The sequence below is a fragment of the Pleurodeles waltl genome, chromosome 12 (genome assembly GCF_031143425.1).
Source record: "Pleurodeles waltl isolate 20211129_DDA chromosome 12, aPleWal1.hap1.20221129, whole genome shotgun sequence".
Taxonomy (NCBI): Eukaryota; Metazoa; Chordata; class Amphibia; order Caudata; family Salamandridae; genus Pleurodeles; species Pleurodeles waltl.
Window position 1 is genome coordinate 597942136 of NC_090451.1, and position 24315 is coordinate 597966450.

Here is a 24315-nt window from a genome sequence, read left to right on the forward strand (position 1 = left end):
AACTTGGGCACCAAGCCACACTCCAACAACTCCCCTGGTTCCAGTAACCTTGAATGCAACTTTTGAGCTTCAGGGGAGGACTTCCAGGCTGCAGTTCAGCAATTAGCAGCGGACAGGTAATCATGGTTACCAACTTGTCAGTGCAGGCTTCTTCAGCTTTGGGACCCTGTAGCTGTAACAGGAAGCCAGCCAACTGACTCTTGGAGTCACTTCTGTCTGAGACTCCAGGACAACGCAGTGCTCCACAGGCACAGTTCTCTCTGCTAGCCCAGGGAGCAGCAGGTGCAGTCCAGCCTTGGTGCATACTGTCTGCTAGGTCCAGGCAACAGCTGGACATTCCTTCTTCATTCCACTCTTCAGTGCAGGCATGATCTGAGGTCGGGATGCAGTTTGCCAATTTTATGCTGAGCATTTGCCCTCAGAGGATGCTGGGACCATTAGCCAATGGACTGCAAGGCTCTCATTCCTAATGACAACTTCCTTCAAAGTCTGACATTTAGCTATAGAGAATGCAACAGTCTCCCAAATCACAAGATGGCAGAACCCTTCTTTCGATATGTGGAGCTCAGTAACCCACTCAACAGGTATGGCTACCCGATGGGAAAACTTGTTTGGCAACTGTGTTCCCCTCTGTCCCCCAATGCCAACCTGCCTATCAGAACAGAAGTGCAGCCCCTCTCGTATGTGCCCACCATTTGACCTTCAAAGGAGGTTTCTTCTTTGAAGCTTGCCTTTTAGGTTCACACCTTGTTCCGCCTTCCCACCAGGGTGAGGTAACACCTCAGTAGTGTCTTCCCCAGCTTGGTATCCATTGTGTTAAATAAAAAAATTGCCAATTTTTTGAAAATCCTGATACATACACAATATCTACATACATGGAAACATACCATTACATCTCTTCAATGAATGTTCTTAACGCTTTGATTTGTCAACCCTATCTGGTTACTGGAAGTTGTAGACCGTCGTCTTCAATGTCGAAAGTTGCCAATGATGGTAAGGAATTGGTAACAGTGATTGAGGTTTCAAAATCAGTCTTTCTTTCGCCATCTCGAGTTGAAGACCAATGAAACAGATCTGAAGTGAGAAGCGTCTCTGATAACTCATTTCCCTAGTGGTTGAGCAGTCACTATGTGTCCTTTGGTAGACCCTACTTGAAAAGGTTCAGCATCGTATAGGAGCATCAGATTTTCTTTTCAGTAACTGTCGAGCGATCACCAAATTTCCTTTTTGAAATGAGGGGTCTTTCACTTATCGCCTCTTGTCAGCATACATTTTCATTTTCCATTTTTGAACCAATACCCTTGTACGAATCAAGTTTTGATTAGTATCTCTCTCTGTGGTCCATTGGGGTGTCTCGGTTGCCATTACTCAGTCACAGGACTTTCACCTGTAGTCGAGTGAGACATCGAACGATAAGCTCGTACGTTAGAGTTCACTACTGTTTAAACTGAGCTTCGAAAAAGTTGCATGCCGCACTGCTTTCTTTAGCATACTCATAAAACCCTTAACAAGTCCATTGACCTGTGGCCAAAAGGGTGTGATCTTTTGAGGCTTTACGCTCAGATGCTCCAGAAATTCCTTAAATTCTTTGCTGTTGAAGGATGGACCATTGTCAGACTTCACAATGGCTGGCAAACCCCATGTTGCAAATATGCTCTCAAGTTTTTCGATTACTCGCTCATGTGTTGTGGATTAGAGATTTTTGACCAATGAAAAACATGCATATTCATCTATTATCACCATTATATGATGTCCGTTCTCAAGTGGACCAAAGAAATCATGGCTGTTTTCTTCCAGGCATGTTTGGGGAGTTCTGACATGCTTAGCTTATGTTGAGTGACTTTGGTTGACAGGCAAAATACATATGTGACAGGCTTTGAGCTCCTTTTCAACTCTTTCATCTAGGTATGTAAAGCAAACTTGGTCTCGGAGAGCTCTCTTATAGCAATAATACTACAGTGTATTTGGTAAGCCACTTCTATCACTTTTTTGTCATAGACTCTCTGAACTCAAGCTCCCCAATCCTTGCAGAATAACTCTTTCCTGAGTTAGGGATAATTCATCCTTGACATTTTTGTACTTTTGATATTCGGCATCATTAGAGGTTGATCATGTTAGTTCCACGACTGACTTGTGAACATGTCTTTTAACTTTAACATGTCACTATCACAACTTGTAGCAACAACAATCTGGGCTAGGTATCCACCAGCTGGTGTACTTGATTTGAGAATGAAATTGATGTAGGCATCAGCTGTTTTGGATGCAGTGCCATGACCTTGAATGGGTACTCTTGAAAAAATAGTGAGCATGATCATGATACTTTCCCGGTCGATACACAGTTGTATAATAACTTGCAATCGTAGTCCTCATAGTTCTGTTCGAGGAGGCATCTTGGCCTTTGGATTGACGAAGATAATCAGCAAAACTTGATGAGCAGTTACCAGTGTAAAATGCTTCCTGTACAGGAATACATGGAAATGTTCACATGCCCATAGTTCAGTCAAACTTTCCTTTTGAGGCTGAGTAAGCATGTTCTGTTTGAGATAGACTTACTAGCATAGGCCAGAACATATCATCTTACATTTGGGTGTCCACTATGCTGTGCAAGTATGGCGCCTAATCTAATGGGGCTTGCTTCAACCACAATCTTGGTATGGAGCTCTGGATTGAGGTTTCTGAACCATTTTGTATGGCATGTTTGATTCTCTCTAAACACTTTTCACAATCTTGTGACCATATAATGGAAACACTTTTCTTTGTTAACTCTTTTAATGAAGAACTGACAGTAGCAAAGTGTGTTATGTATTATCACCAGTAGCTGGCTATTCCAAGAAACAAACATACCATTGAAACATCTTGTGGGGGTTCAGCATTTGTTAAAGATTATACGTTTACAGAATGAAGCGTCATTCCCGTACCACAAAATGTGGGCAAATGAATTTCAGTTTTGTTTTAATGAACTCACACTTGTCTGCATTTAGAGTCAAACCTGCATCACTGAGTAATTGACATACTTGTGTGAGGGCTCTATCGTGCTCCTTCTGTGTATCCCCAAAAATCAGTATGTCATTGCTATAGTTAAATGCATTCACAACAGGATGTATGATGCATCGTATGATGTCTTGGAAATGTTCTGCTGCCACCAACACACCAAAACAAAGTCTCTTATCTAACAAACCAACATGTGTAGCAAAGGTTGTAATATATCTGCAGTTTTCTTCTAGTTCTAACTGATGATAATCTTTACTTAAATCAAGTCGAGAAAGATTTTGGCACAATCTAATTGTGTAATCATGTCTGTAATATGAAGTCCCGGATGTCACTCTAGTTCAGTTGTTTTGTTCGCTTGACACATGTCACTGCATACTCGTGCGGCTCCTTCATGGTCTTTTTCAGGCTCTACTACTAAGGAAGAAACCCATGGCATTGGACAAGTGGAACTTTCAATATTGTCATGCTTTTGCAATGATTCAAGTTCTTTTTCAACAACTTCTTGTAAATGAAAAGCAATTCATCTAAGTCTCTGAGCAACAGGATGGACATCCGCGTTAATATGCAATTTTACTTTCATAGTCTTTACATTTCCCAAACCATTAAATAATGAAGGGTCTTGACTTAACATCTTGTGATAAGCATTCATGTTGTAATTCACTGAAATCAGTCCCATGTCAGCAGCTGTGTTGAAAATGAGCAAGCAGGCACTTACTGCTGTACCTTGAAGTATATGGATCGGTGTTTGGATATTTGTTTTCTTATGTTTTACTGTCACCATAAATGAACCTTAAATCTTCATGGGTTCATGCAGCCCAAGTGTATACTTTGGTATTTGGCAGCGTGTGTCATGGTAATGAAGACAGTTCATTGTACTTTTCTTATGGCATTATATTTATTGAAGCACCCCTATCGATGATAAAAGGTATTGAACAGTCATTTAATTCCAGTGTAATCTTTGGACAGTTTTTGTATGACTATTTTGACATGCTGACCTTTCTTTGACTGACTTTTCTTCTCACAGTCAACTAGTCCAGCATGAGCATAATTTTCTGAGGTGAGCATTGACATGGCACAATCATTTTCACGTGTTACTGAGGCTGAAGTGCTGTTTGACAGCTTAGTTTATATTTGCCTCAACTGATATCAATGCTAGGGCTTGTGGGCGCGTGTCAAATGTTGCTTCAGGAACGTTTTGGCAGCCACTTTGTCATTGTGATTCCCTTACTTTTTCCTTCACTCTGCACATCGTCACAGATTGGTTCTCCTCACCACCTTTGCATGTCTTACCGATGACAGGACACTTTCCTTCATGTGGAAATGCAACTCCACATCTGAAACAACCTTGTTTTTATGTGTAGACATCACTTTGTGTCCTTCATCACTTTTATTTCAAATTACTTTTCACATTTATGACCGACTCGCTTTGGGCACCCCCGGCCTACTTGTCAGCAGCTTGTCTCTCAGCATGTTCCTCATCTCCCGCACCAGACTAAGAGTTTCTCTCAACATTCGTAGTCTGAATGAATCGAACAAGCATCCATTGATTACTTTAAGCCTCATCGCTTCTTCATCCTTAAATTCATTGAACTTACAGCGTTTGAGTAGCTTGAGCCTTTCCAAAAATTAATTGTTTCACCTACTCTTTGAAGTTCTTGACTGAAGACATATCTTTGATAGTCAACATTTGGTACTGGGTTAAACTTGAGGTTCAATGGATTCTTAACTTGATGGTATGTGACTTCTTCATCTGTTCTTGGCATTTTCTTTATGACTTCTTTCACTCCATCACCACCAAGATATTTGATCATCTTCCTGTTATCGGTCTCTTCAAGTGCATCAATTAAATCTTCGAATGTCTGTTTTCATGAGGTCCATCTATCGCCAATATTTAGTTTTTTGGCAGTATCGAATAGTGGTGGTGGTTTGAGGAAGGCAGCAGCATTTTTTTACTGTTCATGGGAGGGGCTGACAAATGCTGTCAAATGCTGTTGACTGATCCTGGGAATCTGCATCATCATGGGAAGCCCAACGATGTTTCAACCTCTGGATCATCCAGGACATCCTTTGACATTTGTACCTTCTTTATCGTCTCCATCACAGCCCCGTCCCTCGTGAAGACCTATAGAGTTGTTCTGAGCCATCACCTTGCTGCTTCAGGTACAGCTCGGTAAGAACAACCAGAGGTGCTTCTGCTTGGGTCTCCTCGTCCGGTGCTGAGGTCGTAGTGCTCCACTTATCAAGACTCTGGTAAGAGTAACAGCAGTATGCTTTTGTTTTCTTTATTCTGTCAGCTAGTGCTATTTGATACTTGATAATTGTCTTTAACTGCCCTTTGTGAATCTGATTGAATCCGCCCTCAGTGTTAAAGCTCTTTATATTGTATAACTTTATTTTGTGTGGCAGCATGATACCTTTATGATAGATCTTGGTCTTAGTTTCTTGACCAACGATGTGTAGGCTTTTCCATAAAGTTTTTTTCATTCACTTGCTTCACATCGGCTGGAGTGGCACTTTGACTCCACATATGACAACCGTCAACTCGGCACATTGATGAAGGCACACATTGCATGCATGCGCAATTTGCTGGGACCACAGCCAACTCTCCAAGAGATCACTTTATTCTTTGGGTTACTTATCGCCTGTACATCACCAGCTTATAGCGTCTTCCCCAGCCTGGTACGTGCTAGGCCATGCATGGAGCTGTAAATCACACATCTTTATTCCTATGCGTGTAATCTGTGATTGCCAACATTCTAAGGTAAGCTCTCATACATTCTCTTCTAGCAATTACATCAAACAATGATTCGGAGTCCTCAGGGAGCCAGAAAAGTTCAGTTCTAAATTGTGCAAAACACTACAATCTCCTCTACTGGCAAGCCCTTTGTGTTCCTTCCTGTGAGTTGTTCACACCTCCCCTTGGAGGGCAGTATGCTGTCTTGTGGCCAGTAACTGTAAACGGTCACTGGAAAACTGAGGGCAACAGAGGGGCAACTTATTAAAGTTTCAATTTACTTAAAGGTTACATTAAATTTGAATTTACCACCAGGTCCGGGTTTAATGCAACATTTATTTTCAAACTTAAAGCACAAACTTTAGTAGTCCCATTCAGAAGTTAGCACATCTGAGTAGTCAATGTGTAACTCTGTACTAGACAATAGCACACCTGGCATTTCTAGGGTAAAAACGGCAATTTGGGATTTTCACTGTTAGAACAGGTAAAAACATATGTTCTACTTCTTAATAAACCGCACCCTACTGTAGGGCTCGATAGGCCTACCTTAGGGGTGACATATATATTAAAAAGGAAGGTGTGGAGTTTTCCATTATTTTAAATGGTAAAGTTGACTTCGTAGTTTGAAAACTGTTCTGCCAGCCACCAATATAAATAAAAAGTAGTCTGCCCAAATAGCTCCATAAGCCCTGGGCTTCAATATAGATTAAACAGAAAAGTGGAATTTATGGGTATAATCATGATCTCTGGCGTTCATTAATGATGCAATTATCATTTGTCCTTGTCCGCCCAAATGCATCAAGATTTCCATTAGGTTAAATACCCTTTATTTTACTGCACACACACACACACACACACACACACACACACACACACACACACACACATATATATATATAAAAACTCAGGGTAGTTCACAAGTTTAGCTGGAGAGCAGCTCAAGTAAGGAGCACTCTGCAACACCAGCAAGGAGCACTCTGCAACACTCTAGATTTGCTCACCTCAAATGTCTGTTTAGCTAGCAAAGTTTTTAAGCATAGGATCAGCACAGTGCTCTCCACACCAACATAGTTAGGGACAAAGTATTTTGCCATTTGTACAACAAAATCATTAAGTATTGGATTGACACAGTGCCATACTCTCCAAGCTGTACTTTTACTCATTTCAGGTTGGCTTGGATGGTATTGTACTAGTCCAAAGTTTTAATACTGTGCCTGGAGTGATGAATGGCTTTTGTCATTTTACACCTCAGTGAGGATGGCACTGTGTCAATCCTATGCTTAAAGATTTTGCTGTACAATTGCAAAAGCCTGCAATCCATGGCGAAAGAAGTGTTGGTAGAACACGCCTATGGATTTGCAGGAGACTCATGCCCCTCTATTCCGTCACAACCCTTAGATGTGTAGCAAGATGACACAGATCTAGTGGCAGCCATTTAGATCTCAGTTTCAGATCTGTTGGATTCTTAAAAACTACTGAAATGATTTACACCAAATTACAAAAAGCATTCTTTCTAGACCAAGGTCTAGTTTTCTGCCAAATTTGGTGGAATTCAGTTCAGCGGTTCAGGCTGATTTTGTGTTCAAAATCACAATGAGAAACTGAATGGGCAAAATGCACCGCCTCCATTTTCTGACCCCCAGCTTCATTGTGTCCTAAACAGCCCAGTGAGCAAGAAATAACAAAGGTAGTAAGAACACAGACTTTGTGCTTTGTATTCTTGAAAGTACGTTTTGCCCTACCCCTGTCTGTTGAAATTTACCTTTTGGTTTCTGTGAATTTTGTACTTTAAAACTAATGTTTTGTTCTACCTGTGCCTGTTACAATTTCTCTCCTAGTTGTTCACCTAAACTGTACTAAGCCAACCCCGCCCCACAAACACACAGTAAAAAGGTAAAATACACCTTAGTGGCTAACTAGAGTGTGTTTAAGAGGCTGCTTAATCTGCTTTATTGTTTAAACTGGTTTTGGAAAGAGAATGTAGTACTTGTTTTTGGCTTGGAAAAGTGATTAGTTTAAGTGTGTGAAAAAGCAGTATTTTAGTGACATCAGCATTGTGTCTTACCTGTAGAGCAGAATCAGGAAGCTACAAGGTGCAGATTGAGCCTGTGTGTATTCAAGGAAATTCAGAATTCAGGAGCACCTGCCTGCTCCCTGCTCCCTGCCCCAGCAGCCTATGTTTAAGGTTACTTGCCTCTTACATAAGTTTTTACTGGTTGTTGCATCTGTGCTCTGATTGGTTGCTAGGTCTAGGGTTTCTATTGGAGTGAGGGCTTAGGGTTTGAGTGCTGATTGGCTGTAAGGGCTAAGGTTCTGATTGGTTCCTAGGGCTAGGGTTCCTATTGGACTTCGGTTTGGGTTTCAATTTGCTAATAGGGCCAGGGCAGAGATTTGTTAATAGGGCCAGGTATCCCATTGACTCTAGGCTTAATGGTTCTCATTGGTTAGGGTTCCCATTGGTCAATAGAACTATTTAAGTGTAGGGTTCATGGCGTCTCAGACCAGCCATCAAGCCTAAGGGCGAAGAGGACAAGGGCAGTTGCCTGTTTCGGTCTGGTCGGGCCTATGGCCTGAAATGCTACTCATTTTGCCAATCACCAGCAACCACCTTAAGCCATCCACAAAAACAATAGTACACTCTCAGCAAATGCACATTACTAAGTTACCACAAACAGACTAGCCACATTACAGTGTCTCAACAACCATTACAAAACCCAATAAACCACACCTATACACTTCTGCCCCTCTACCACACTGTGGCATCTTCATTGTCACACAAAACCACTAACAAACCACTAACAAATCCACACATCACCAACACAACACAAAGCCACATTATACATAGCTTTAATGCACCCAGACACACACTTCCTATCCATACCAAACACCAGCTCTATCCTCTACTTTCTCCTAACAGACCTCTTTTTATCACCACTAAACCTATGCTTATCCTTTCATCATATCATCCACCCAGACAATCCTTTCACTCCACTGCACCACACATTCCTCTTCTAGTGATCAAGTCTAACACAAACTCATTACTCTTGTCTATCCCCTTTTACACTTCATGTACTCTTCTCTAAAAGAGATCACCACCCCCTGCTCCATTCAAATACCACTCACCAGCAATATTTTACATACAAATCCTTCTCAGAAAAACAATACTTCAATATCTCCTCCAACTACTCTCCAAAAAAAAACCTAACATCCACCAGCACATGAAGATCTCACACACACACTTTCATAATACTTTCAGCCACAAATTAGAAACATACATCCACTCTCACCCTTATGACTTCACAAATAACACATATACTGAACCATATTAACTCCCACATTTTCTATCTTCACAAGCACTGACAAATACATGAACACAACAACTCTCATTCGCCTGCCTTGCAACCACTGAACAACTTAGAGCCTTAAAATATGACCCTTGTGGTCCACTACCACCCCTAACCTATACACCTTACCTCCTAAACAGACAAAAAAATTAACATGCCACTTTTCACAACCTCACATCTCCATACGTAGTGCACAACAAGACTACTCAACAAAAACAGCACAATTCACCATCTCAATCTCAACCACCAACACATGCAGACCCAACAAAATGCCTTCTAAGCCTGCTGCACGAGGAATACAATATAGAAATACAACATTGCGACCCTCATCCAATTAATACCATCACTAATGACACACCTGCTATTGGACTATAAGTTGGGGGGGCTTCATGCTCTGTCACGCAGGTTTGCAGTGTCCGCCAGCCCTAGTTGTGGGCCACAGCAGTAGCAAACAGTTCTGGGCATAAGAGAGGTGGCCTTATGCCCAGAACTGTTCTTAATCCCCAGGCAAGGCTGTGATAGAGAATAGCTGAGTTACTACCTTGCTAACAAAAACACATGTTTTGTTAAACTCGAATCACCAGCTTGCTATTTACTGCCTCTACTGATATTTAGCATAACAGCTAGAAGCAGCTTTTGGGTGTTGCAACAATAAGAACCTGTTAACCATGTTAGTAATAATGTTTCTGTTTTCTCTATGACTTGCGTTGTTGCATTTCCCTTTACATTCTGTGAAGTTTATCGTTCTTATGTTATGCACTAGAATAGGATTTTAAAATTAACAATTTAAAGGTACCAAGTAGCTTTCCTGTTTCTTAGTGCTGTTTTAAGTTTGGTATTCCACCATGTCCCCGAGCTAATCTTGTCAGACAACCCCATTCTCTCCCATGCTGTTTTCACTACATGCTCATACACCTAAATTTCATCTTTCCCCCTTTTTGTTTATTTCATGCACTGTAATCAGTCTCCGTAGGCAAACAGGAATACTTCTGCACAGGACCATCTGTATTTGCTTCCCCAAATAAATCAAAGCAAGTGTAGACGTGGCACCGTCCCTGTCAGACGGCCAGCATCCACCTAGTTAGATGGTGCAGTTCCTTGGCTTGCTTTTTTTCATCCTTCCAAAATCACAAATGCGTCTGCCATTGGATGCCCCATTAAATGGTCTGTGGTTGCAGTCTGTGAATATTGGTATGTGTTCGTTAGCACCCTACTTACTGTTGCTAGTGTCTGATCTTCTTAAACTTTTTATTTTGAATCAGTTCACCTTTTTCTTCGCTGAGGCCAGGTCTTGAACAGTATGAATCCATAGACTCCAATATTGTTCATACATTATACATTTCATCAGATTTTCTGCACTTGCTACTTTTCAGTGCTAAATCCCCATCTATGAACAAATGTGAATAGAGATATGTGCAGGGCCATATAGTTCCTTCAGTTTATTTCCATTTTCTCAAATAAATGCAAATGTGTAAACAGTTGCAATGACATTAATAACATTTCTGACAAACTATAATTACAGACCAAAGTCCATTAGAATTCAACCGAGGTAATGTTGCTTTGGAAAAGTTCTAAAATACTCTAGTAATCCTAAAACCGCCCTATAGGTCTAGTACTTGATTAAACAAAAGCGAGCAATTCCCTGTTTGTTTTGTTTATTTCACACCTCACATGAAAATTAAGAGGCCAAGGTACGTGCATTGATTCATTTGAATCAACTCCAATAAATGTAACATTATTCAGTGGAAGTCACCTCACGCTAAGGTTCAGTCTTGTAGTACCCAACGTTTACATCTGATACCAAAGTAGACGGCAGTGCTTCTCTTTCCAACATGAAATTAAACATTTTCGGTGCAGGACTGACTTCCCCACCATTCCTCCTGTAATCCACCGCATCACCTCAGGCTCATGGTATCTGAGGACAGTTCTCAGTTTCAGAAGTTACATTTAATATATAATGTACCCACTAGTCCAGCTATATTGGATATGGATTTGCATGAATGATGTAGCTAGGGAACCTATTCACACATAAACCAGAAGACTAGATATTTTGTAAATACTTTTATACTCATGTGTCAAATGGTTTGAAATCAAATTATCACCTTGTCCATTTATACATTCAGCATCATGATGATGATGATTAGGCAGTACCGATACTTCAGCCCAGGCCCATTATCCTTGGCTGTTTATACAACCTCGCGCTGTTGCCTGGTCTTCGGAGTACTTACATGAATAATTCATTCTTCATTGGACCAATCGCCAATCCCTGAACAGTAAACTTAAACCACACAAAGCCCTTGTCTCCCTACTAACAGCAGACTAGCACTTCCAAAATGTTGGTAACAATGAGGCAGTCTGTCATACTCAGTCACATCTATACAGGCTTTTCACGCACATCTTTAGAAAATGTATAGCCTTTTATAATTGAGTTCATGGTGTGGGGCTCAGTGTTCCTCTCACCATTCCAGAACTTGACAAAATTGGTTCTATAGAGATGTGCAATATTAACCTGTTAAGCAGGTATCAAGAGACTTTTCAGTGATTGTTTATTTCTTTAAATGACAATATACGAACCCAGCCTGCCTCTGGGATTGCTAATATGAACATGGTCAAGTTGTTGAGATGTGTTAGAGCACGTTCAACAATTAATCATGACCAGCGGGGCGTGCAGCCCACGTCTGATGGTAATCATACAAACTCAGCCTGCCTGACACCTGATAACAGTTAATTCAGTGTGGACCGAACATTTATTCACCCTCTTTGTTTGCTACGTTCTGTTTGACATTTTCATGAAAACTACTTGTTTTAGTTCCTACACAGCAACTGTAAACATTAACAAAGTACTTCTGAAGCACATCCTGAGCAAATACAATACAGCAATTAATATGTTTAGTAGGAGTTTGAAGTCGAAAAAGTATCAACGACCAAAGGTACTGTGTATCTTATTGTCTTGTCGCTTAGAAGCCTAAGATGAATCCTGGATACCACAGAGGAGGTTTGCTGGAACAGCGCGATCTGAAAATAAAATAAAATACATTGTTTGTTTTGTTCTATGTTATGGACTTATTTATTTTACTATAGGCGCGCATAACTAACTCAGTGTAGTTAGTGAAAAGTATAAACGTCCGCCCAATATGATCATATCTTTAATACTTTTTCAGAAGTTAATGCACATTCATTGGTTTTGCAGCCATGAGAGTGAAGGTTAGAGTGAATCTTTGAGGTGTCCTAATGCCCAATAACAAACAGCATGCTGGGAAATTTGGTCAGTATATTAAGAGATAAATGTCATCTAACCTGATCAACTTGGATTAATTGTTTTAATATTTACATACACCGTCAATATTTCAAGGCCAAAATAATGATAGGCCGCTGCTGCAAGGGTACTACCACACTGCCCCACAAAGCAGAAGTTCTAAACCTGTTTTGAGAGGGTGAGGGCAGCAAAATCTCACTCTGGATACGTTCCACTAAACAAGAAAACATTGCTGCACCACAACTTCATAGGATGAGGCCATTAAATAATATAGCTCTGTGTATTCGTTCAGTAATGATATTGGATGAGGAGTCTTCCACAGAGCTGAAGAATTATAATAGACACGAGTCAATTGCTTCTTTTGTTTCCCTGCCAGGGGTCTTTAAACATGTTGTAAAAAAAAATGAACGACTATTGTGCTAGACACTAGAGTGAAGTTTGCTTTGCATGAATATATAAATCATACTTTTATCTATGCAATGAATCAGATGAGGTCTAGAAATATTCATGTAAGGATCGCCTTCTGTATTCAATTTGATTATTATATGCAATTGGATAGACGTGGTTGTAACAACGAAGGGTGTTTCAATAAATGATACTATAATACTTGAACAGTTATAGCTCTTAACCAATCTTTCCCATCCCTTTTTTTCTGTCAGTAAAAAATAATGACTACTACAGATAGCACTTTCACTTTCTTTACCCGGCACACTGGGATATTTGACTTTTTTCAATAAAGTCAAAAAAACAAAACATAGACACCTTTCATCAGAGACAAAAATTCTGTTTAGTGCCGCTGAGTCATAAGTGAGTTTGCTTTCTGGCTTCTACAAGCGAGTACAAGCACATAGCTCTGTCTCATAAACCTAGCTAGAGACAAAAAGCAAATTTGAACATATCTACTATGCTATAGAGTGTACTGAAGAATTCTATATTTCCAAACTAAACTGAAATATAAATACTGTTCCTGTTTTGTGTCTTGTCCATTAGTTCTAATTTGAATACAATATGTTCAGTGTATGTGCGGCAATACCTCACTGACTTACCCCATTCTTATTATCCTTTATGTAACATTTGAATCAATTCTAAATACGGGCAACAGTGCTCCCATAGTTCTAGTGTCTACTATGAATCCACATGTCCCCAAGAATTGCTCAATGGCAGCCTGTTTTTAAGTCTGTATTGGTTTCTATCAGTGGCCTCTATGCTTTCTATGAGCTGGGTAAATGCAAGGTCTGAGCTGAAGCCCTGGTTCACAGCGGTCCGCTAGATTCTTCCATCTACACTGACTGCAATAAATATAATAGGATTCTGGTTCATAAGTAGGGCTCCATTTGTTGTTATATAAAAAATGATTGCGAGGAACTGCATGTTACCTCAAAACTCCATACGTTCTCTGTCAAATGCAATGATAGGCATACCCACTGTTACTCAGACATTAAGAGCTGGATTCACACGTGAGCCTGCTCAAACATGGAGAACTTCTGATAGTACATTTTTTGCTGAAATGAGTAACATGTATGGCATAACTGTACGTCTGGGTCCCTGAGCTGCCCTGCTTGGAGATTTCAGAAATGCATCACCCTACTGCAGCTGCATTAAACGTGTGCATTTTGTTTGAGTTGCTGTCTATTAGGCTTATATTGACATAAAAAAGGAGATCAGAAATGTCTTCTATTACATCATGGTCGTTTAAAATGACATCAGGTATTATTATGAAAGGATGCATTACAAACAGCACAGCAAAGTCAAGAAAGATGAGACGATATTTGGGTCTACATCAGACATAAGCAGGGTATGCCTACTGTATTAATATATCAATGGTGGGTAGTTATAATCAGTACTTTATTATACATCACCAAATTTTGCTCCATTTTCTTTTTTGGATCCTTGTAAAACTAATCATTACTTAGAGACCGTTCCTTTCTTTCTACCTTCTGAATTATGAAAAAGCATCTGGTTTTGATTTGAGTTTCTTGAAATCACGTTTGCTTACCCCGGCATGTCAAAAAAACACTAGTGCATACTTACCTATCTGCTTCGGTTTCGGTAGGTTGAGGTTTTTCATAATCTTGCAGAACTCTGACAAAGACTTTGTGAGCCTTGGGTTGAACTTTTTCTCCTCAGATACGGTGGTTACTGTTTGACCTAAGAAACATTGACATTACTTTTAAATGTTTAATATAAAACATTTAGAAACTAGTGTCCAAATGTGCCATGTGTGTTGGTAGACTGTAAAGTATGAGATGGCCATCTGAGCCCCACACCATTATAAAAAGTCTAATTAATTAAGTATAGTTGAATGAATACCTACATTGAATAACTTAATCATAAGATAAAATCTGTAAACTATTACATAAGTTGTATTACATTATACAACAATTATATATTTGTCGCCAGTAGTTAGTTATAGTTAGAACCGAGTTTCCATTAAAAGAGCGTTTTTTGACTTAGCTATATCTTTGGTGACGTTTTATGAATCTTAATGAAATGTTCCAAAAAAGTGTGTCCAAGAGTCTTGTTGCGCATGGAAAGTTTCGGGGTGATCCGTCAAGCGGGGGCCGAGAAAAAGGGAGGGGGTCAAAAAAGTGTTTCCCATGTTAATTTCCCTAGAGTCTTTAGACACGCCTGCAGCCTGAACTGCTGGACGGAATTACACCAAATTTGGCAAAAAGATAACTTTTGGGTCGCAGATCACCCTTTTTTATTTCGTGTAAATCTGTTCAGTAGTTTAAGAAAAATAAAAGGAAATCCAAATGTGTTCAGCTGGGGTTGCCACAACTACGCAAACTGCCAATCTTGTGCAGAGATCTTATTGGCTGCTAACACTTCAACCAGGAATTGTTGACAGCCATCTGGAGACTCCGCTTCAACTGAGTCTCAAAAACGAATGAAAAAAAAGAAAAGGCAGCAGGGTACGTTTAACCTAACCTCCTAGCCTGGTGCAGGGGTACTCCTAGTACCCTGTCAGGGCAAAAAAGCAGTTTTAAAAACAAAAAAAACCCTAGTGAAATTCATGAATATTCGCACATTTGGTGGTGAATAAAAAAAAAATGGTCTGTGTATAGGTATTAGTCTCTAAGACACCACACAAGTAGCAGTCCTTAATTTTCACCAACATTAAACCCTTAGTTCCACATATACCTTGCAGTTCGATCTCACATGTGGCGTGCAGCTGGGTGGAGAAAGTAACGAATAAGTAATGTTCACATTTTCTTTGCTCCAGTTCTTCCTTTATCATATAATAAAAGACAGGTACCTAAAGGTTTTTTTGCCGTGATCCATTTAGCACACAGGGGTCCTTTAAAACTAGAATTCCTTATCCAGGTGTTTGGTTTTTGTAGGTAAGTACTAGGGTCTTACTGTTTTTCTGAGTGACCCCTTTCTTTCAGCGATCTAGGTGAAGAGAATTAACAGTATAGTATGAAAACAAATTGAAATGTAATTGGGAAAAGTGTGACCTTCATCGGTTACGGAAACTATATCCCACATGAGAGCATGGTACTGTACTCTTGTACAGTGTGGTTACGCTTGCATCATAATATGAATGTGGAATTTACTTTTGTCTCAAATGGAAAATGTTTATTTGTAGATTTATGTAGATTTCGAGGCTTAGAGGCCTACTTTCAAAAGAGGACAACTATGATACAGTTGGAAAGTAACCTTGTTGGTTGGTTGATTGGAAAAGTATGGTTTAACACCGAAGGCTTGATTATGATGGAGGGAGGGAAGGAGAGAGGGGGGGAGAGAGAGAGGAGAGAGAGGGAAGAGGGCTAGCTATCTCACTTCATCCATTTCCCCCACACCATAGATTAGATAAAAGCTTGTAGTTCACCTGTTAATGGGAAGTGTTATTCGCCTGGCTTTATTCTATACTAAATACAATTCCAATCCCCACATTTCTTGGAGGTATGACCTCATGTTAAATAATACCATCCTTAATATTTTTTAACCCTACAAGAATCGATTTTATCCAGATAGTGCAGCTTTTTATTCTGTAATTTCGATATGTTAAAATTAGGACTTGAGCCAGGAGTTACTCCCAGGTAAATTACACATGTATAGTAAAGTACAAAAATACTATTTAGTGGGGTAAATTTTAACAGATGTATATATTTTTATCTGCATCCTCACTGATTGTTGCGCTCATTAAAACTGACAACACTTCCCAAAGTAGCTCTGCATCATGTAGATTGTACATCACTGGAACCGTTCATTTTTTGTCAGTCATGTAGTGTAATATAATTAGGCAAAAGGGCTGACGTCCTTTGAATTACATCTACTTGAAGATGGGTGTACCAGCGTATCTAAATACTTGTATTCCTCATCGGAAAAAATAGTGTTATCATATTAGGCACAGAACTTTAACATCTCTCTGGCATCTGGTGAAGGCAGAGATGGAAAGGTTGTATGTCTTGCACATTTTACTAATTTTAAGCAAATATATAGTCTGTCAAAACTATCAAACATACACACAATTCTAGCAAGTCTCTCAAGTATACTCTGCTCTTACAATAATTATTAAAAAAGTTATTCCACAGGATACATTGATATAATGAACTCTAAGCCTAATCCCAAACTAGTCACCCAGAGTTGAACCACCATTACGTCCAACTAAAACCACCCTGACTAGATATAAACTGAGATATTACTAGTTATAAAAACAGAGGTTTCACCAGCTTCAAGTTAATTCAGAGTATGCATTTTTCATTACCAGGCATCATTAGGCCCATTCCTACAGAAGTTCTGGATCATTTTAAACCCAGTTTGTAAGGCCTTTGGCATTGATATTTATACAAATAAAGTGTTGAGAATGCAACTTAATAAATGTGGATACCACATATGTAATACAAATGATGCATAATTGTAAATACAAATGTGCTAAAACCCACACACATCTAAGGACCTATTCAATCATTTGCAAAATAAAATTGGTCACCAAGTTATTCAGTTGCTGAAATTTCTCTGGAGCTAGAGAACAAAGGATATCATTAAATAAAACATCTATCATCATTAGCAAGTTAATCACACCTGATAACAAATTAGTATACTCTATCTAATACACTTTCAGGATTTTAACTGGGACTCCACCTGTTGCAGGTGAGAGGAATATCTCGTGATTCATAACTATAGCTATCTAGGTTGAAGTGACTTTATACTGGCTTATGGTAATAAGATGTTAGCTTATGTTAAAAACCATAGCAATTTATTGAAAGAAAAATGAAGGTTAAAGTGGAGTAATAGGTGTTAAAATGAGAGAAAACCTTACTTTAAAAAAAACAAATTGAAATTCATTAATTATAGTTCAGTGAGCTTAAAATATCTTGCACCACCATGATGCACTGCTGATTACCTCAAAATTACATCACTCATGACATGGTAAATTACATCACTGATGACATCTCAAATACACCACTCATGCCATCATCCTATGAATGTGACTGACTGCTACATGGTTTGCATACTGGTAGCTTTTCAGCTAGCTGTCCGTAGAACAATTTGCTATCACCGCTGTAGTGCTAACGGGTTTACCCATTCGCAGCATCCAACAAATGAAGCCTGTCTGTGAAGTCACCCACAATTAGTAAATATTATGCTCTTTTTCTGTTATTCAGATGCACAACAAATGTAATGTCTCTGTAGACAGCATGGCGATTAGCATATGTACCTGCTAAATATATTATGTGGCATAGAATTTTAAGTCAGCAGCTTCACATTTATACAGTAGCCACTGAAATACACCTATGCACAACCCTCCTTACATCTTACACATATTCTTGAATGGAAGTAGGCATACACCATACGTACTGTGCTTACAATCATACTGCCACTTGAACTGTTTGTGAGTCACCCATACATTATGCATTATTTAATAATATAGAACTCAGAACTGAACTTCTGGAAATTAATGTCTGCACCTTATAAATCTCAGGTTTATACAGAAATTGTTGATAGCAGTACATGACAACTCTAACATCAGCGTGTGTACAGAAAATCAAATAATGTATTGTAAGGATAAGCTGTAGTTTTTCGCACATATTTTAGCAAGAGGACTTTGGTTTAAACCACAACCTTGTATGTATTGTACATCTGAAACTCCAAATAATCTTGGGGCCTAATTACGAGTAGGGCAGTCCTAAGACTGCCATACTCATGGTGGCTGTCTGGCCACTGCAATTTTGGAGGTCCAACCACCAGATTGCAGTGCTGCCGGTCGGACCGCCAGAAGACCACCGCTAGGCTCATGGATCCTGACAGGTTGGCAGCAGTGCAAGTTGGGGTCATCCACGGCACTGCCAATGTCGGCACTGTGGTGCTGATCACAACTTGCCTATCCGCCTGCCTTGTGGAAAGGCATAGACTGGGCCATAGGGGGGCCCTGCGCTGCCCATGTTGTGGGCACTGCAGATGCGCCCAGCAGCACCCTGGAATGTGCACTGTCTGCCATAGCAAACAGTGCGTATTTGAGGGTGCTGCCGGCACTGATAGTGCAGCGGCATTGGTCTCGGCTGTCTCTGAGAGCCGAAGACAATGCCGCTACACTGTCTGTTCCAGCCGGCCGGTCCATTGGGGACATCATATAGGGCCATCATACAGCTTTGAGGCGACCCCTTGACTATTGTAGTGGCAGTTTCACAGTCAGACTGCCACAGTTATAATCGGGCCTTTAGCCTCTACCGTGCGTAAATGAAGGACTGCTTTCACCTTAAAATTTACTGGTACTTAGTGTGCACTGGGGTCACCAAAGAGCGCACTAAAGTATGTTGCTTTGTTGACTAAATCATGCGACAATAAAAGACAAAATCTGCGGCATAAAGTGGCACATTTTTTATCGTATTCATTATTTTTTCATTTTTATACAATTTTTACAATACTGTCTGGGCAAATAGTTCACCTTAATAGTAGCAGTTTAACAACCAAATATATAAATAAGCAACTTTAAAATGATAAGTTAAACTTTGTGAAATGCCTTCCACTGCGCACGAACACACTTAGCGACATTTTTAATAAGTATGATCCATTAGAATAGAAAACAATATTTTTGTTAATCTGCAGATGATGAGGCAGATAATGCGTTATGTGGCAGATGCGGCAAACCCATCATCATGCAAATAATGCTGCGATCACAGAATCACATAATTCTAGGGGTGCAGTTTGTGACAACTGGCAAATCCATAATTATGTGGAAAATGCTGGCCACAAAATCATATAATTTCATTACTGGTTATAACCATCCTAAATAAAATGTATCCTGGTAGGGCAGGGCTCGTCTAAGCAAAGAAGTAAACTGTTTAAACTTTCTGCTGCACTGCTTAATGGTCCAAAATAAAATATAATCCATTTTTATGGCATAATTATTTGTATCGAGTTTAAAGGTGATATGTGACTTAAATAGAGAGCCAGCTGAGCTTCTTTCCGAGTACTTCTTGCTCAGGTGTAAATGTCTCCCCACTTCTTTCCAATCAGTAAATAACCCTATTCATCCTCACATCTTTTTTCGAAAAGGGTATCTCTCTGTGATAACTCAATGTTGGCCACTTTATCTTTCAAACATGCTTCTCTGCTACGATTGGTCACCATTTTCTCCAATTTTACCCTTTCCCATTCGACTCTAAAGCTTAATAGTGCCTTAAAGCTGTTCGAGAGACCCAAGTCTCCTTTACGTCGGGCCACATGGTCGAGCAAACTTGATAATCTGGGTTTCTTTCTGACCTAGATGAAGTAAACCTCAGAGCTCTGGAACTGTTTAAACTGTAGTGATGGTACGGAAATTGGGAATAGCTCTAGTAAGTATAGAATCTTGAGAAGCACAGTCATCTTTACTGCCTCAGTTCTCCCACACCAGAATAAACATCTACGCTTCAAAATCTTTTCTCAGCTCTTGCTAGGGGGACCACCTGGCATTGAGGCAAATTCTGCATAGGACTGCAAACATTTCAGGACAAAGGGTCAAAATTCAGGACAGAAATTCAGGACAAAGGGTCAAAATTCAGGACAAAAATTCAAGAACAAACGTCAGTTCTGCAGGCACATGCAAGAGAGGCCATCCCTCACTATGTTGTCAATGCATTTATTTACTCTTTTTTAACATAGCACTATTTATTCATTGTGGTCTTTTTGTGATTGCCTCCTGGTATGGTACATTCAGCTGTCACATTACATCCTTGTTCAGTTGTAAATTAATGCCCTTCAGTACTGCGGCAAGGCCGTCACCCCTACCCAAATCTACCCGATCTTTACTGAAGAGAAAGTAACAGCAACATTTTGATTATGTTTCTGAACATTTTAAAACCCCTGGCAAACAGTTTGGGAAACTGTAAGGTAATTAACCTTATGCTAGTTTAAACAAATTGAACAAAAACATCTGGCATACCCCAATCGCCCATGGACTTTCACCCTAAAAAAATAATTAAAGAGGCAGGGCAGATGGTGTGGGCGACAGTCTCGCACCTAATGTCAGGATGTGAGGTACCGACAACTTGTCTGTAGTCTCACAGCATTAGAGTGTATGTCTGGGCCTCTACAGTTATCTCAGAAATAGGAGCCCGGACTACCAATCAAAGATAATAAAGGAGGAGGATGAAATCGAGATCAAATGGGAGATACACAGCAACTGATTCAAAGGTTTGTTGCTAAGCACCGGATAAATAAGGAAGAGAAGAACAAAGTGGGGCAATTCCTAAAATCAGACAAGATGGGTCAACCAGGACTAATATAAGGTATTGGGTACCTGGGGAGGTGTCTCTGCACACATGAGAGAAACAGAAGAGGCACTGTCAAGTGTTTGAATAAGCAACACCCATCCACCTTGGCAAACTCTTCTGGTGCAATGGTCCACTGTTCATGCTTGTGAAGGGTGAGCAGGGGCCAGGCCCCTTGCAAGGTTGTGCAAGGCAATTGCTTGCTCTGTCCATGTCTTTAAATGGTTTTGAAACTGAGCAAAAGCCAAACCAGTGATCTGGGTTATCCCTAAGTGTCAGGTACACATAGAATCTTCAAAATATTTGAGATGTAAATTGCACTTACAAAATGTAATAATTTTAAAATGTAATTAGTGTTTCAATAACATATGCCACTGTTTTCCCCTTAACCCCTTCCCCGCCACGGACGTAATGGTTACGTCCATGGCAGCGCCCGTGTGGCGCCATGGACGTAACCATTATGTCCAGGGACTGGCAGTCGGGGGAAGCGCTAGCGCTTCCCCCGAGGGCCGCCCCCCAACACCCCCAGGCCAGGGCTGAAAGGGGAATCCCTTCCCCTTTCACGCCCCCCCCCCCGCCCCCCCCCCCCCATGACGTCAGCGCGCGATCGCGCGCTGATTTCATGGAAAGGGGGAATGACGCGCTGGAAGCCATTTGCTTCCAGCGCGTCAAGGGAGAAGGTGAGTATTTCACCTTCCTGCGGGGTGGGGGTGCTCTCAGAGAGGCATCGAGGGAAAGGAAAGGGTTTTCCTTTCCCTCGATGTCTCTTTGAGCATTCCTGCTGCCCGATCGCGATGCGATCGGGCAGCAGGAATGCCCACTAGACACCAGGGATTTCTGTATGTGTGTGTGTGTGTGTGAATATTAGTGTAGGGGAGCGACCCCTTGGGCAAGGGTCGCTCCCCTTTGGGGGCACATGCATTTTACGTCGTTTCTGCCCCCCCTGGGGGCAGATTGGCCCTATTTTTAGGCCGATCTGCCCCCAAGGGGGGCAGAAAGCCACTAGACACCAGGGATTTTATTGTTGCTTTGTATTTTTTGTGTTGGGGGGCGGCCCCTTGGGCAAGGGTCGCTCCCCTTTGGGGGCACATGTATTTTACGTCGTTTCTGCCCCCCCTGGGGGCAGATTGGCCCTATTTTTAGGCCGATCTGCCCCCAAGGGGGGCAGAAAGCCACTAGACACCAGGGATTTTATTGTTGATGTGTATTTTTTGTGTTGGGGGGCGGCCCCTTGGGCAAGGGTCGCCCCCAGGGGCCCTCATGTATTTTTGGGCAGTTCTGCCCCCCTTGGGGGCAGAGAGGCCTATTTTTTTTAGGCCTTTCTGCCCCCAAGGGGGGCAGAATCCCAATAGCGCCAGAAATAGTATGTATGTATGTGTGCTTTGTGTTGGGGGGTGGCCCCTTGGGCAAGGGTCGCTCCCCCCAGGGGCGCAATGTATTTATTGTCGTTTCTGCCCCCCTTGGGGGCAGATTGGCCCTATTTTTAGGCCGATCTGCCCCCAAGGGGGGCAGAAAGCCACTAGACACCAGGGATTTTATTGTTGATTTTTATTTTTTGTGTTGGGGGGTGGCCCCTTGGGCAAGGGTCGCCCCCAGGGGCCCACATGTATTTTTGGGCAGTTCTGCCCCCCTAGGGGGCAGATATGCTTATTTTTTAGGCCTTTCTGTCCCCAAGGGGGGCAGAATCCCCATAGCGCCAGGGATACTATGTATGTGTGTGTGTGCTTTGTGTGGGGGTGTGGCACCTTGGGCAAGGGTCGCCCCCCCCCAAAGGGTGCAATGTAATCTGGGCGATTTCTGTCCCCTCCCCTTGGGGGTAGATTGGCCTATTTTTTTTTAGGCCCATCTTCCCCCAAGCAGAGAAGACTAGACACGGGAAAATGAAAAAATGGTTAGTGGCGGAGTGTTTGTCAACTGGCGAAGTATTTACTTTTATGATAATAACAGTTTTTCTCCTTTTTGTTTTAGTTCAAAGCTTTTGCTGACTTTGCTGTGGCTTGTTGCAGTTTTGGCAGTAGTTGTCCTGCGGTTTGCGTAGTTGCATGTTTTAGGTAAGTAAATAAATTTACTCCAAGTGAGTATTGTTGCAATGCATGAATGACATGTTTGTAGGTGGTGTACTGAATGCAGGATTGTGTGTGAAATTGTCCTTAGAGTTATGCACAATGATTATTGTGTTGTCTTATGTCTAATTTGCTTTTTTTTTTCTCTTTTTAGTGGGATATCGTTGGTGATTGCTGTGGCTGTGCAGAGTAGTTGCTGGTGAGTCAAGCTTTTTCAGGCAAGTGAGCAGTATAGTTTTTGAGTTTATAATTCTTAGTGATAAACCTATACTTTGTTACTTATCTTACACAGTGCTGGTTGTTGGTGGTGTATTTGTCCAGTTAATTTTAGTAGGAAGGATCATGGCCAGCCGTAGGATGACCGCTCAGCAGGTTGTTAGTGTGCTTTTTGAGTCATCTTCTGACCATGAATATGAGACTGACTCTGCATCTGAGGCAGAGGAGGAAGTGCAGGATTCTGGAAGTGAATTTTCTGTCAGAGATGAATCATCTGATGATGAAGCCACTCTCAGTGCTGATGAAGGGCCTGTTTTAGAGGAGGACAGTGATGTGCCAATGGTGCAGGAGCCAGCGGCTGAAAGGCTTCCCATTGGAAGACCTGACGCATGGGTTGCACCAAACATGGAGCAGCCACAGTTGCCTGCGTTTACTGGTTTTCCAGGGTGTCGAGTTAATACGGAAAACTTTTTGCCCGTCAACTTTTTTGAGTTGTTTATGGACGATATATTTTTGGAAGAGATTGTTGAGCAGACTAATTTGTATGCAGAGCAGTTTTTGAGGGACAACGCTGCCAGACTTAGGCCACACTCTAGAGCTAGCCGGTGGATTCCCACAAATCTGGAAGAGTTGAAAAAGTTCTTGGGTTTAACTTTTTTGATGGGGCTGATAAGGAAGCCGTCGCTGTCTTCATATTGGTCTACTAGTCCCTTGATGGCAACTGCTATATTTCCTGCCATCATGAGTCGTAACCGGTATGAGCTTCTTCTTCGGATGTTGCATTTTGTAGATAATGCTTTAGCCTTGCCACGAGATCATCCTGATTCTGACCGTCTTTTTAAGATTAGACCTGTCCTTGATCATTTGGTAGATCGATTTTCAGAGATCTATGTTCCAGGGAAAGAAATATCTGTAGATGAGTCTTTGGTCCTGTTCAAGGGTCGTTTGGTTTTTAGGCAGTACATTCCTAGCAAGAGGGCACGGTATGGAATTAAATTGTATATGCTGT

At 41.1% G+C, this 24315-nt stretch overlaps 1 protein-coding gene across 1 annotated transcript in view; it reads right to left on the minus strand.

Annotated features, from left to right (window-relative positions):
* Positions 1 to 10483: 10483 nt before the first annotated feature.
* LOC138268297 (persulfide dioxygenase ETHE1, mitochondrial-like) overlaps positions 10484 to 24315 on the minus strand; it is a 142103-nt gene continuing 128271 nt past the window's right edge. Inside the window, exons 6-7 of the mRNA XM_069217809.1 lie at positions 14357 to 14473; positions 10484 to 12084 (exon numbers count right to left, since the gene is read on the minus strand). Of these exons, the coding sequence (XP_069073910.1) occupies positions 12035 to 12084; positions 14357 to 14473 (167 nt within the window). The 3' untranslated portion in view covers positions 10484 to 12034. The remainder of the gene's footprint in view (positions 12085 to 14356; positions 14474 to 24315) is intronic.